The following is a 15788-nucleotide window of genomic DNA, read 5'->3' as shown; positions in this document are numbered from 1 at the left end:
AGGCCTCCTTGTAGGTGGGCATCTGTGTGGCTGAATAGACCTCACTAGGCTCTCGGTGAGTGCTGTTGAATGTAGTGATCGAGCAGGTTCTGGGGCTAAGAGTTAGAGAGGCAGTGGCTTCTGTGAGTACTGTCTCTGGTCCCCAAGGATGGCCAAGCAGACTTGACAGTCAGGCAGGACTCTGCTTTGAACCAAAGAAAATCAATGCTTCTCTGGGAAATTGGCCTTTGTGCGATAGGCCAGCTGCAGACTTGATAGGAGTGGGGAGTGGGGGGCGGGGCTGCAGCTTCTTGAAGCAGGCACAGAATGCTAGGTATCCATTTCTCATCGGTGCTGTCCCATAGGTGTGCATCGTCTCTCCTGGCTCCGAAGTGATGCATGGTCACTGTAGAAAATGGGAGAGGAGAGACATACGCTTGAAGGATTGGGTCCCACTATGTAGCCATGGACTCTGTTTCTTTCCTTCATATTTTGCAGCTTTTACAACATAGACAGGCACTTCTATTGGAGTTTACTTTACGGCATAAATGCTTTGATATTCACTTAAATATATATATTTAACTTCAGGCGGTTCCATGGAGCTCTTCAACAATTTTCAAGAAAGTGTTTTGGCTGTTGCATTATATGTAGCATCTGTTCTTGTCAGTTACTGACCAGTCTCTTCCTGTTAGAGCTCGTTCCTATTACTCATAACGGCAAGCATTTGTTAGGCTCCGTCTTTGTGCCAAGTTCCTGCAAAGTAATGTACAAGGGTTCTCCCAAGGAGTGTCACAACAGCCCTGTGACATGTGTTCTCTCTGGCTGAGAGAGGTAGCTTAAAATCATAGTTAGCTCGTGTGGGTTCCAGATGTGACAGATGTTGGCCAGTGACATCTGTACATCTTTATTATTTATGTTAAGATAGACCTATGGATGGCTTACAGGCCAAAGTGGGGTTCATTGTTGCTTGCCTGCCTTTCTTCTTTCTTTCTGTTTTGGGGATTGAATTTAGGCCCTCACTCATGCTAGGCAAGCATGCTAAGCTATCGCCCCAGCCCTTCATATGTCTTTTTAAGCAGGACAACATATTACCTAAGGACCAAGTATAATTGAAATGGTTACATAGTGTCACTGAGGAGATGAGGGAGATTGGGGGCTCTTTCTGCTGCTTTGCTGTTCTGGCCCCCTGAACCTGCAGGATGCTTTGAATGTGCCCACTCTGGGCGGTTCATGCCCTAGTGCTACACGTGGTACAGGGCACCCAGTGAGTACCAGGCATTGGGGACCTCTGGTTTGTAAATGCCATACCTTAGCCAATTGCCTGAATAGTCATTATTGTTTTGTTTTTATTTTTACAATTTAATCTAGTGTATGTACACACACGCACATGTCATGCGATGTATGTAGAGGTTAGAGGACAGCTTGTAGGAGTTGATCCTACCACCGTGTGCGCAGAGATGGAGCACCATTGTCAGGCTTGGCTGCATCTCGCTGTACCCACTAAGCCATCTAGCCCCTAGGTTTTGTCATGTTTTGCTTAAGATTTTTAAAATGTGTTTGATTGCATGGATATGTGTGGTGTGTGGAAGGTATGTATACATGTCTGTGTGGGCACATGCATGTCTGAGTGAAGTGCTTGTGGAATCCTGAAGAGGATGTTAGAATTTCTGGAGCTTGGGGGCTGGAGAGATGGCTCAGCAGTTAAGAGCACTGACTGCTCTTCCAAAGGTCCTGAGTTCAGTTCCCAGCAACCACATGGTGGCTCACAACCATCTGTAATGGGGTCTGATGCCCTCTTCTGGTGTGTCTAAAGACAGCTACAGTGTACTCATATACATAAATAAATAATTCTTAAAAAAAAAAAAAAAAAAAAAGAATTTCTGGAGCTGAAGTCACTCAACATGGGTGCTGGGAACCGAATTTGAATCCTCTGCAAGGACATTAACCACAGGGTGCTCTTAATTGCTGAGCCATCTCTCCAGCCCCCACCAGAGTTGTGAACTTTTTTTCATTATTGCTTCCTATGTGTGGTGGTTTGCCTGCATGTATGTTTGTGTACCACGTGTGTGCCCAATTCCTTCAGAGGCAAGAAGAGGATATTTGATCTCTTGGAACTGGAGTTACAGTTGAGCTGCCATGTGGGTGCTGGGACTTGAACCCAGGACTTCTAGAAGAGCAGCTGGTATACCTAACCACTCTGTCATCTCTCCAGCCTCCTAGAGATGTTTTTACATGGTGTGGTTTGTTTTTTGAGATACATAGCCCACATTTGCCTTAAATTTATGATTTGCCTCTCAAGTGCTGGGATTGGCCCTGATCACCTGCCACCATACCTGGTGTAATTGTTATTCTTTGGTGGGCTCTTGTCCGTTGTCCCAAGGCTGACATGGCTTATTTTGACCTTGTTCTTTCTCAGCCTACGGAATCCTAGGAGACGTGCCTGGTCTGCCTTTGAGAGCTACTGGTTGTCACAGTAGCTCCCTGGGCCTGGCATAGCCTTTGTCAGTGTCCAGAAAAGGACTGTGAGCTTTCACAGACCTGCTGGCTTTCCCCTACAGAAACAGGCACCTGGTTGAGCGTGCTCCTGGAGGGCCTAAAATAATTCCCTGGGTCTCATGGAGAAACTGACTTATTATTTCGGTTATTATATAGACGTATTATGATAGCTATATTCAAGGTATAACAGCAGGAACTAGGCACTTTGGAAATGACCCACTTCTGCAATTACTCCACTTGACCCTTGAAGTCCCCTGGGACGGAGGAGGGTAGAATGAGTGGCTCCATTTCCCACCCAGTGCCTTAAGTTCTGTGGACCCCCCCCCCCCCCCCGCAGCATCCTGCCTCTGCTCTTTTTCTTCCGTCATGCGCCCTCTCACACCCTCCCAGAGTCGGCTGGTACCCAGCTCTGCCTTCCAGAGCCCCGTGCCAGTGTCTGCTCTCTGAATGTGTGGTCAGTGTCAGGAGTCTGCAGGAAAGGGTCTGTGGTTTGTTCACGGCCCACATCCAGGTCCAGAGTAGCTGTTCCTGCTCAGACCAAAGCCTCGTGGGGTGGCTTCCTGTGCAGCCACTTCTCTGTGTGGTTTCTGGCTCTCCTCTCCCCATGCCTGGCCACTTCAAGGCTTCTTCTAGAGGCCCTGGGTGAAATCAGTCAGTTCTGAAATTAGAGTCAGCCCAGGGAGCATTCACTGTGGGGCAGGAAGCTCAGTCTCTTAACTTTAATCAACACTTCTGTGAGAATTACCTGTAACCCAGTAACAAAGCTGAGCTGAGTCACGTGATGGTACAGAGATCCATGGGGATCTGATTCCTAACTCCTGTCACTGAGAAGAAAAGGAAGAGTGATGAATGTCCTGAGATGCAGGCCTGTTGCTCCCTCATCATCCCAGTTCTACGTACATTAGCCCGGCATCCAGTTCAGCTCAGGTTAGCCCAGCGTGGTGGGTTCTGTTCTTTAAAGCTGAGGGGGGGGGGAGCATGGAGGCAGATGTTCACGTGTCTCCACCAATCAAAGATAGTTTATATATCTAGGTCGGGTATTGGGTTACACTTCTGATTGAGCATTACCAAACTTATAAAGCCCTTGATTAACATTTTAAAAAATGTATAAAAGCAAAAAGGGAAAGGGGGCATGGGATAGGAGTTTTCTAGGGAGGGGAAATGGGGAAAGGGGATGGCATCTGAAATGTAAATAAAATACAAAAAAAATAGTAATAAAAAAATAAGATAAAAGGCGAGTAGCAGACAGAAGAGGGGCTGGAAACTTGGAACTTGGAGGCACTAGGGACTAGGAACTAGGGACTAGGAACTCAAGACTTGGGACTTGGATTAGGAACAAGAAACTTGGAAAGAGAGAAGAGAGACTTGAGAATAAACGGGACTGAATTACAAAAAAAAAAAGAAAGAAAGAAAGAAAGAAAGAAAGAAAGAAAGAAAGAAAGAAAGAAAAGTGAGTACAAATGCTTGGAAGGCAGTAACGCCCCTGGCATGCCTTGGACTTCCTGAGAGTTGGTCTCCGGCTGAGGGCTCCTCTGCAGCAGCTGGACAGTTCCAGTCACGTCGCTGTAAACTCGGCATAGTGTGTGACGACAGCCCTGTCCTCCATGAAGGGCAGACATTACAGATCACAGGCCATTATCGAGGGCGTCAAGCAGATACTCAAGGCTGCCTACTTGCTGGTCCACACAGCATTACTTCTGACTGAGGAGACACAGTGGAGACCATCTTGCTGACCCACCCCCACCAGGCACCTGCCCAGGGATCGAGGCCTTCTGTAGTGGGCTGGCCCTCCTAGATCAATTAGCTATAAGACAGTCTCCCACAGCAGGTCTGATCTGGGCAATCCTTCGGTTGAGGCTCCCTTCTGAGGTGATACTAAACTATGTCAAGGAGATAGTTGAAGTTAACTAGTATTTATGACATACTCAAATTCTGGTCTAGAAGAGCTTATTTTTTTGGGGGAGACATTGGAAATTTTAAGTGAGGAGAATGAGCCCTCACCTAGTAAAGGAAGGTGTAAAGGTCCTGTGTGTGTGTGTCTGTGTGTGTCTGTGTGTGTCTGTATGCGTCTGTATGTCTCTATGTGTTCTGTATGTCTGTGTGTGTGTCTCTGTGTGTGTTTGTGTGTATGTCTATGTGTGTGTATGCATGTGTGTGTCTCTGTGTATGTGTCTGTATGTCTCTGTGTGTCTCTGTGTGTGTGTGTGTCTGTGTGTGTGTCTCTGTGTGTGTTTGTGTGTTTGTGTGTATGTCTATGTGTGTGTATGCATGTGTGTGTCTGTGTGTATGTGTCTGTATGTCTCTGTGTGTGTCTGTGTGTCTCTGTGTGTGTGTGTGTCTGTGTGTGTGTATGTGTGTATGCGTGTGTGCATGTGTGTGTGTCTGTCTGTGTGTATGTGTCTGTGTCTGTCTATGTGTGGTGTCTGTGCATATGTGTGCACGCGTGTGTGTGTGTGTGTGTGTGTGTGTGTGTGTGTGTGTGTGCACTCCTGTGTGTTGCATCTCAGCAGGTGGGAGGGTGGGGGATTGGGTGCAGGAACCTCAGGGAACAGCTGGAATTTGACCCTACAGTTGTCCTTACACATTATCCTTGGTGTGTTAGAGCAATGGGACAGGTGCTCTTTAACATACTTGGCAGATGAGTAAACTGAGGCTGGGTGAGCAGGGATACCTTGGATACACAGGTAGTCAAGGTCAACCCAAGTCCTAGATTCCAAGCCTTGCTACTGGGGTACACTGAGAGCTCTAGGCCTGGGAAGGACCTGTAGTTGTCTCCTGTACCTTCCTTAGCCTGTGCTAGGAGTCCACCTCTGACAGCTCTGGGTGCTGGAGCCCAGTAGGCGCCACTGAGCCTCCTGCTACTCCTGCTGCTAAATCCTTGGTGAATCAGAACCCACTGTTCCCATAGCAACCCAAGTGTGGTGCTACCTTGGGTAAAAAGCATCCGCTGGGAGCTTTGGGGTATCAAAGCGGAGGTGTATGGAACACCTGGCTCATAGCCTTGGGTTGCTAAAAACAGCACATGCTGCCCAGTGGGTGTTGGCTCATGTGGAAGGAAGCCCAGTACAGGGTGAGCACCAGGCTCACTCCCCTCAGAAGTTCTTCCTTTTGCTGGGCCTCTGGGACCTGCTTTTCCAGGCAGCCATTCCCCAGAGCTGGGAGCTGAGGCCTTGCAGTTGAGCAGTAAGATAACAAGCACTTGGGAACACCCCAGATGATGAGCTTCCATCATGAGGAAGTGCTCCCAACCTAGGTAGTCAGGGAAGGGCCAGAGCACCCAGAGTGGGGGAATCACTGGACCCCTGGCGTCCTTTACTCCAGCATGAGCTGGTGCCATGTGCGCTGGAGCCGGCTCACTGAGGCTGGAGCTCAGAGGCTCAGGAGGGGTGCTCCCTGAGGATGTGGAAGTACTTAACCAAAGTGCCCGACATTGGTGATGACTCACAAAGGGGGTTCCCTCTCTCCCCCTTGGGAATGTGGAGTCTCTGCAGTCTTAGGGTTGCAGTTCTTTAGCTTTTCAGACTGCTAACTTATTTTTAAAAAGACTTATTTTATGTTTATGAATGTTTTGCCCGTATCTGTGTCTGTGCACCACATGAATGGCTGGTGCCCACAGAGGTCAGGAGAGGCCATTGGATTTCCCAGAACTAGAATTACAAATGGTTGTGAGCCACCAAGTAGGTGCTGGGAAGAAACCAAGTAGACATCCTCTGCAATAGCAACGAGTATTAACCCCTGAGGCATGCTGAGATTGCAGATGCACATACCACATTCTGCTCCTTACAAGACTCAGGGATTTAACTTACATCGCCATATTGCCAGCCTTCCACCTTATTTTTGAGATAGAATCTCTGAGTCTAGAGTTTACTGGTTGGCTAAACTAGCTGGTCGGTGAGCCCCAAGGATGCTCATGTCTCTATATAGCCTAGCATGAAGGTTTCAGACATAGCCTGCTGTGTACCGTGTTTACATGGGTGCTGAGGAGCTGAGAACACGGCCTGCTTTTGTTTTGTTTTGTTTTTTCTTTTTTGGGTTTTTTTTTTTTTTTTTTTTTTTTTTTTTTTTGAGACAGGGTTTCTCTGTATAGCCTTGGCTGTCCTGGAACTCACTCGGTAGACCAGGCTGGCCTCGAACTCAGAAATCTGCCTGCCTCTGCCTCCCAAGTGCTGGGGTTAAAGGCGTGTGCCACCATTGCCCGGCTGTTTTGTTTTTTCGAGACAGGGTTTCTCTGTGTAGCCCTGGCTGTCCTGGAACTCACTCTGTAGACCAGGCTGGCCCCGAACTCAGAAATCTGCCTGCCTCTACCTCCCAAGTGCTGGGATTAAAGGTGTGTGCCATCACTGCCCTGCACATCCTGCTTTCAAGGCAAGCACTTTACCAACCGAACCAACTTTGTACAACCAACAACTCCTGTACTTTGGTTAGGTAGGTGTAAGGTCCCATGGGGGTACAAGAGATAATGGGTACGTAACCCCAGAATGTCTGAAGCGGGAATAGTCCTGGGCCACCTATGCCAGTAAGGGGTACTATGACGTTATGAGTGGCAGAGCCAAGGCCCCACCCCCATGGCTCATGTTATCCTGGAAGTTGGTCTTTGAGGATTTAGGTCATACAGTATCCTCAGCTGTGGCTGGTGCTGCTCCTATGTGTCCCCTTCTTCCACAGTGCCATCTACATAGGGCGGTGCCCTTCCTGGTTTGTGGAGTCTTTGGGTTTGCAAGAGACAAGTTGTAGGTCAGCCTGGGCTACATATGGTGAACCTGTCTTAGGCTGCAACAAAACATAGCAAGCATGATTCTCGTCCAGGGACCCCTCCCCCGACCTCATTGTCACTGCCATATGAGTGCGGGCTTGAGGCGGAGCCTGGCTGCCAACACTGCTGGTGTGAACTCATACACAGCTCACAGACAGACCAGTGACCCCATTGTCTGCCTCCCGCCCCCGGCCAGGGGCCAGCTTCCCTGGTTCTATGCTTCTGCATATTTGTCATTTTTCTCTCCTCAGTCACTTGACTGGCTCCACTAAAGGGCCAAGCTGGCATCAGGCGTGGGATGGAAGGGCCAGTGGGTGCCTGCCCCACCCTGTTCAGAGAGCTGAGCCTCAGCCCTGTTTTCGGATGAGCCACAGGAGTGCAGGGAGGACAGTTGACAGTTGACTCCATTTCCCCCAGGCACCCTGGGCTGCGGTGGTAGTGGTGTGCTTTAATCCTGGGTCTTGGTTCCATTCTCATAGTGACGCAGAGAGATTGGTCCAGGCTTTGACTAAGGCTTGGCACTCCTCCGAGCTCTGGATGACTCCAGACAGACAGTTGTCTCCCTTTTCCTGTGTAGTTAAAGACAAAGGCTCCAGAGCCTGGGCCTCTGGTTCACCCAGCCACTTCAACCTCTGAACAAAGGCTCTGAGCAAGTGCTCTGAATATGACGGAGAACAGGGCTAGTCCCTGATCACATAGCATGTATACCAGATAAAGATCAGACTAACGGGGATGCAAGTCAGATGTAGACTGCTTACCCAGCATTCCTGAGGCTTTGGCTTGATCCCCAGTGCTACACAAAACTGGATGTGGGGTACACACCTGAAATCTTAGCACTTAGGAACAGGAGATAGGAAGGTCAAAAGATGAAAGGCATCCTTGACTACACAGTGAGTTCAAGACTAGCCTGGGCTTCATCAAGGGTAGCCTGGGTTTCATAGACCATGTTTCCTGCCCTCATCCCTAACTCCCACCACCATGGTGCTGAGAATGCTGAAGACTGCAGCGGCCTGGGCAACAAGCCCCAGGCACTGCTTCAGAGTGGCCCTCAGATCAAGGGTGGAGTTTGTCAGGGAAGGCTCTGATTTCTCCACTGATCAGTGCTTGCTACCATCTGTGGCTTTTTCCCTGTCTCCCCTATTCATGTGTTTGAAGCCGCAGCTCCTGGGAACTTAGACTTGGGTTTCCAGAATGATGCAGAGGTGCTCTTGAGCTGGCTGACCAAGCCTTAATCCCAGCACTCAGGAGGCAGAGGCAGAAGGATCCTGGGTTTGAGGCTAGCCTGGGATAACCAGTGAGACCCTGTCTCTAAGGAAACTGAGCTCAGCTGTAGAACTCAGTGGTAATCTTGCCTCTTGTGTTTTGTGTCCTGGGTTTATTTGTTTAATCCATCACTGAAAAGGGCAGCTGGTGCGTAGGTGATAGACTTCAACTTTTTTTTTTTTTTTTTGAGTGGTACGAGTGGAAGGCCTAGCCTATCAGAGATGATGCATGCCGTTAGTCCCAGCACAGAGGCACAAAGCAAGTTCCAGGACAGCCAGGGCCACACAGATAAACTTCATCTTGGGAAAAAACCAAACAAATGAACAAAACAGTGCCTGAGTTCTCTCCCCAAGGACCCACACGGTAGAAGGAGGGAACGGACTCCTGCAGTTGTCCTCTGACCTCCATGTGCTGTGGTGCGCGCACACGCACACAGAGTAATGCACAAGTGTGAAAAGGTGTGTTCCTAAATGTCGTAGTAGTATTATGAATGATACCATCACTTATTTTCTTCACTCCATTTTCAGATTGCTCATTGCTAGGATATGCAGGTAGACTTGCATATGGGTGTTATGCCCACAAGTTTATCACAGTCACTACTTCTGATAGCTGTTTAATAAGTAGAAATTACAGAGCATTCTCTACTTATAAGATTATGACATCTACAAATTGAAGTAGTTCCTTCTTTCTAATGTGTATGCTATTTATTTAGTTAGTTATTTTTGCCTAATTGCCCAGGAACGAACCTTTAGAACAATCTAGAGAAGGCAGCTGTGGTGGCGCAGTCCTGAAACATCAGCACCAGGGAGACGAAGGAAGAGGCTTGTCAGTCAAAGGCAAGTCTGGGCTACATGAGACCTGTCTCTAGTGTCCAGAGCAAAACAAAACTCAATCTGAGTAGAAATGGTGAGAACAGACTGACCTTTTCTGTTCCCACCTTGCTGGGGTGGGTTTAGCCCTGCACTGTGTTGACAGCTGTGATATTCTCACCGGTGACTTTTGTCAGGGTGGAACAATTCTGTGTTTCCTCTCTTATGCATCTTCTGTCATGAGGGATGTTGGATTCTCTTAGATTGACTTTCTGTGTCATTAAGGGGACTGACTGTGTGCAGTTTGCCCTTTACTGTGTTGGTAGACTGCATTACATCACCTGATTTTCAGATGCTAGGCCAACCTTACATCCCTAAAACAAATCCCGTTTTGTCTAGAAATATGATCCCATTTTGTATGTTGCTTTGCGTAATTTGCTAACGTTCTGTTAAACATCTTTGTCTATATTCATAGGAGGTCCGCATCTGTTCTGTGGTTCCCATGTGTGTGTGTGTGTGTGTGTGTGTGTGTGTGAGATACACTGTCTGTTTTCAGTAGTCTTATTGCTCAGTTTGTTAGAGAAGATGTTGAGGAGCATCTGAGTAGCTCCTGTCTGCCTAGGCTAACCTGCATCTGGTGGGAATCAGTGAGCAGATCCTCTGAGCACCAGAGCTGTCAGTGGATACCGCTGGGGAAGACAGAGCCTTACCTATAAAATGGATTGCTGGCCTGGAGGTAGAGGATGGCCACTTACAGGACAGCAGAGAGGGTGCCTGCGGGATCTTCCCCTTTGTCTCAGGAACTGAATATTAGGGCTGCAGCCATGATAACCAGCTGAATAGCTCTCCCATCCTTTTTGTCTGCTGATGTAAATTCCAAAGAAGGGAGGGACCACCAGCATCCTCAGGCTCTCACTAAATGCTGAGTACCTGGCCCACTCCTCATAGGGACAGGTCAGAAAATGCTCTGCCCATTCTCTGGCTTCAAAGGAAGGAAGTTGTGGTGGTCTGCAAGTCCCTTAGGAGCAGGAGCAGGTGTGGGATGGGCAGCACCTCTGAGGACTCCTTCTGCAGCCCCAACAACAGAACACAGGCTCTGAAATGATGCCTGTGGGTTCCCAGTCTGGGAGGATCTTGCCAGCTGGCAGTGTGGGAGGGTAAAATTCTTACAAAGCTTTTGCTCTAGGTATCCTGTTACATACTCATCAGAGTAAATGTGTGACCTTGACAAGGTTATTGTCCTAGTTAGGGTTTCTATTACTGTTGTGAAATACCATGACCAAAGCAACTTGGGAGGAAAGGGTATTTCACTCAGCTTCCGTAGAACAGTTCATCATCAGGAGCAGTCAGGGCAGGAACTCGGGCAGGGCGGAGAGGCCATGGAGGGGCTGCTGACCGGCTTGCTCTCCCTGGCTTGCTCAGCCTGCTTTCTTATAGAACCCAGGACCACAGTCCAGGGGTGGCACCACCCACAATGGACTAGACCTTCCCACATTGATCACTAATTAATAAAAGGCTCTGCAGGCTTCCCTACAGCCCAGTCTTATGGAAGCATTTTCTCAGTTGAGGATCCCTCCTTGGAGATAACCTCAGCTTGTGTCAGGTTGACATAAAAAACGGCCAGCAATTGCTGTCTTTATAGTACAGGACGTGTACCCACAAGCAGTTTGCAGAGCCCAGTGATAGGGATTTGAGCTTCTCTGAGGAGCCAGGGGCCCATTCCCTCCTGGGGACTCGGTGCTATTTTTATGTGTGCAGCTCTCTACAGAGGCCCAAGGTCCCTGTGAGAAAGCCCATGAGGCAGCCAAGGAAGGAAGAGAGTGGGTTGTTACCATTCATTGCCACAGAAGCATCTTCTGCTGACGCCTGCCTCCCCAGCAGAGTCTTGCTTCGACCCCCTCATGCCTAGTGAGTTGGAGGCAGCCCTCAGAGAAACCAGCATCTGTGAGGTACCCAGCTCAGCCGCCACGCAGGGTATGATGTAATCCTGGAGACAGTCCTGCTTGCAGTGATAATGCATGGTCCCAGGATTGGACTGAGAACAGAGAAAGGATCTCAAGCAAGAAGCCAGTTGTCTGCACTTCTTTCTGGAGGCTTGTCTGTCTTTCCAAGAATGTCGGTGAGGCAGAAACAGGCTCAGAGAATGATAGATCATGTTCCCTTAGCACCACTGCACTGATGTGCAGGCAGGATTTCCACATGTCACCTGTTCATATGGGCCACCTTTCTGCAGCACTACCTGAGGTGCCTCCTGCCTCCTCCAGGCAGCAAGGCACACAGGAAACTCTTCTTTGTGGTGTGGACAAGGATGGCCAACACTATGCTGACTATGGTCCAAGTGTCAGAGGCCCTGTTGCACCCCACCCCCACCTAATTCAATCCAACCCTTGGAGGTCTTTCCTTTCCCTGCTGTTGCCATCTGCCTTCCAGGGAGATTGCCTCCAGTAGCACAGCAGGGAAGTGTGCCGGAGGCCAAGGCAGCCTCACTATTACTGTTTAGGGCAAGATGCTGTTCCACCACCCTTTAGAAAAGGCAGACAGTGCAGTGCAGGGACCAGGAGGTACCACCAGCTTGGGTACCACCAGCTCGGGTAGGTTAGTATTTCCAGCTCCTTCCCCCCTCCCCTTGCCTCTTCTGTCAGGCTATGTGTCAGAGCCTGTCTTAGGGAAAACAAGACATTCAGGATTAAGAAAAACTAAAAGGAGCGGGTATGATGCATTTCCATCAAGCCTGGAAGGCAGGGGGCTGGAAGTGGGCTTGACCAGCCTGCTTGGAGCAAGGGCTGGGTTTGAGCAAAGGGAAACTGTTGCAGAGATGAATAGTGTTTAGATTCATAATGGGAGGACTGGCAAGATGGCTCAGTGTGTAAAGGTGCTTGCCACCAAGCTTGACCCCCTGAGTTCAATCCCCAAAGTCCATGTAAAGGTGGAAGGAAAGAACCAGTTTTATAGGGTTGTCATCTGACCTTTACCCACATGCAGGGGTGTGTTCCCCACCATACAACAATGATAAATAAGCATTTTTCAATTTTGATTTGATTTTCAATCACAAATGACTATGGCATCAGACATAATAGCACATGCCTTTAATCCCAGCACTTGGGAGTCAGAGTCTGAAAGATCTCTGTGAGTTCAAGGCCAGCCTGGTCTACAGAGTGAGTTCCAGAATAGCCATGGCTGTTGCACAAGAAAACCCTGTCCCCAAAATCAATCAATCAATCAATCTCTCTGCCTGCCTCTCTCTCTCTCTCTCTCTCTCTCTCTCTCTCTCTCTCTCTCTCTCTCTCTCTCTCTGTGTGTGTGTGTGTGTGTGTGTGTGTGTGTATACTTTATTTTATCAGCATTTTGCCTGTGTATATGTATATGGTGAAGGTCAGAGGAAGAGCTTTAGATGCCTTGGTTCTAGAGTTAGAGATGGCTGTGAGCCAGTCTGCAGGTACTGGGAACTGATCCTGCGTCCTCTGCAAAAGCAATGAGTACTCCTAAATGCAATTTCTCCAGTACCAAGATCTACACTTGAGAGCAGAGAGGTTCCCAAGAAAATCTTACCTCCCACCCTAATGTGGTACCCTTGGAGCAGAGCCGAGTCCTGCCCCAGGGCCTGTCTCATCTCCTAGCCATACGGCTTTGAACAAACCTCTGGACCTTACCCTGAAGCTCTGCAGCAGGGTGGGATGGCTGCCATGTTCCCAGCTTGACTGCGGGAAGTTGAATGAGAGGTGGGCGGGCGGCATTAGAAACACCTATCTCCTTCCCTGCTGTTTTCATTAGGTTGCTGAATGCCCCAGACTGGCCCTGAGCTCACTGTGTAGCCGAGGATGACCATGAACTTGTGATCCCTTTGCCTTCACCTCTTGAGTGCAGGAATCCGAGACATACCACGTTGCCCAGTTCCTGTGTTGCTAGGGAACCGATCCAGGGGCTTTGCATGCAAGACAAGTATTCTACCAACTGAGTTACACCCAGACCCTTTGAGGCACTCTGAGCTCAGCACTGGTTTGCCAGGGGTGGGAAGATAAAGGAGTGCTCCCCAGTGAGCACAAGAGCCTCTGCCTTGTCCTGGTACCAGAAGCCATCAGCAGTTCTTGTCCCCTGGTCTGCAGGTGCAGAGGATGTGGTGATGGCGTTTTCCAGATCGGAGACAGAAGACCGGAGGCAGTAGCTGGAAGCCCCTTGGAACTCCCTGGAAGCTACCGATGGCCAAGAGATCTGTGTGGCTCCTCCGCCGGCTGAGTGGTAGCAAAGCACCGCCTTCTTACCCTTTGCTCCCCATGCCCCATCCGACCCTCCCCACCAGCCACTCAGCAGGGCTGGCATCAAGGTGGTCTGTGATTGGCTTGAAGGGATGGACTTGAGATTGGCTGCAGGAAGAAACCTTTTTATTTTTAAATCTTGACCAACGGAAACCTTTTATTTTTATTTCTGACTCTTTATTTTTTTAAAAATTTGCGCCTCGGTATCTGGCTTCCCTGGAAGCTCTCCGACGGGCTCTGGTGCTTTATTTAGGTCATTTTTTAGGAATGTGAAGAGTCCCGATTGGCTGCTTAAACTGGAAAAAGGTTGTGATTGGCTGGCTATGGGACATGGTCTTTTCTTTGATTGGCTGCAGGTGTTCTGCTCACATCAACTTCCTCTGTTCTGAATGCAGAAAGCAGGGTTTGGGATACTGATTGTTATATTTGACTTGAAAAAAAAAAAGAAGAAAAGAAAGAAATGAAATGAGCTTTGCAATATTTATTACACAAAGAGCTGGCTGCTGCCTTCACGTAGTGGGTTTGTGTTTGAATTTGATTGGCATTAAGTCCATGCATTTGGTCTCCCATTGGCTCACCCCTAACTCCCGTTGCCATGGGCTTACTTCCATCCTGCTGCTTCTGTGAGGCCTGAGGGGACACCTGGACATCGCATGTGCTTTAATGACCACACTTGCCTCCACCAGCAAAGGGACCCCAGGGACCCAGAGCAGGGTCCACAGCTGGACAACAGGGCCCCCAAGGAGCTTTGTGTTGTCCTGAGCCAGCAGCCCAGAACTTAGGGGTGACTAGGAGGCAGGATTGATATACTCAATTCTGAGAGCTGGCAGCCAGCCAGTTTCCTGGATTGTGCAGAGCTCTCCAGGCCTCCCTGGCCAGCCTGTGCTAAATACAGGAGTGCTGACCAGCGGCGTCTCCAGCCTCTCTGCTGCCCCTGTGTCTCACTTCCCCAGGCCTTGGCATCCCCGGATCCTGAAGATCATGAGGGGTCTTTACCAGACAGAGCCTTGAACCCAAGCAGATGTCCCAGTTTCACTTCCAGAACCCAGAGACTCCAATCTCGGTTTCAAGCACAACCTAGCCCGGCTTCCCAGGGCCCATTGCCAGTGGCAGTAGGTCCAGGATAGCACATGTGTTCTGCCTGAGCCCCCTTACATTGTATCTCACCGTGTCAGCACAGAAGGGAGAGGAACATGGCTTATTTAATATGAAGCACCCACTTGGAAAACCAGCTAGACTTTCACATAGTAGGCCCCACAGGCTACTCAGATCCAGCCCCAGGGTTACATTTTAGAGCAGCTTCTGAGAAGAAGGACCTGGGTCATCATCCCACGCCCACCATGCCTTCACTGGGAGTGAGAGAATGGCGAATAACTGCTGGCCCTTTCTGGTCCTGGGTACCACGATCCAGAAAACTCTGGAGTATCTTCTCTTCTCAGGGCTTAGGCCTCCCATGTGTCAGGGAGTGTGCTGGAGCCTAGTGCCAGCATGTCTTGAGACCAAGTCCTGAGGCACCTCGTTGTTTGTGGATGGTTCAAGCTTACCAGCCTTGTTCCAGGAGGAGAATGTGAACGCCATGTCCTTCAGCACATCGACCCTGTTAGCTGACAGTGACATGAGCTCCAGGGAGCAAGGACAGTGGAGAATCAGCTCCACCAACCCTAGCCTGACCAGCAAGAGCCTGAGAGGAGAGCATCATTCCTGGAGAGGAACAACGTGTGTGCAGGCACAGTATGAGCTCACACTGACAGACACGTGCCTGCTCTGCTGGCACAGTGTGGTCTGGAGATGGGTCTGGGCCCCTGGGCAGAGATAGGGTTGTTCAGTCTCCCTCGATTGTGACTGCCTTGAGACCAAGTCCTGGTGGTGGTGTGTGCTCTGTCTTAGCAGTGGTTCTCAGCTCAGCCTCTGAGGAACAAAGACGCAGTATCACCGTGGCTTCTTATTCTAACTGAAAGTCTAGTTAATGGAGAAACAAATAACAATAAAGATTTTTCACAGCTTGATGGGTAAACTGAGCTGGTTTCTCTCAGCTGACACTGCTGGGCCCCTTCCCAGGAGACATTTGGAGGAGGGAGGACAGCATCAAGTTTGATAAGTGGATATGGCCTGGGATTGGGATGTTGCTCAATGGTTAGTGCAGATTTAGCATGCCTGAAGTCCTGTGTTGATCCCCAACATCACATAAACCAACTGTGGTGACTCATACCTGTAATCCGAGTAATCATAATCGAG

At 49.3% G+C, this 15788-nt stretch overlaps 1 protein-coding gene across 2 annotated transcripts in view; it reads left to right on the top strand.

Moving 5' to 3' along the window:
• Ctnnbip1 (catenin beta interacting protein 1) overlaps positions 1-15559 on the top strand; it is a 47372-nt gene extending 31813 nt beyond the window's left edge. For both annotated transcript variants that reach the window (XM_034503960.2, XM_034503961.2), the window contains one exon: positions 13404-15559. In XM_034503960.2, the coding sequence (XP_034359851.1) occupies positions 13404-13462 (59 nt within the window). In that variant the 3' untranslated portion in view covers positions 13463-15559. The remainder of the gene's footprint in view (positions 1-13403) is intronic.
• The last annotated feature ends 229 nt before the right edge of the window (positions 15560-15788 follow it).

This window comes from Arvicanthis niloticus, chromosome 5 (assembly GCF_011762505.2).
Source record: "Arvicanthis niloticus isolate mArvNil1 chromosome 5, mArvNil1.pat.X, whole genome shotgun sequence".
NCBI lineage: Eukaryota > Metazoa > Chordata > Mammalia > Rodentia > Muridae > Arvicanthis > Arvicanthis niloticus.
The sequence above is the reverse complement of the archived record's forward strand: the minus strand, read 5'-3'. Positions and strand labels throughout refer to the sequence as shown.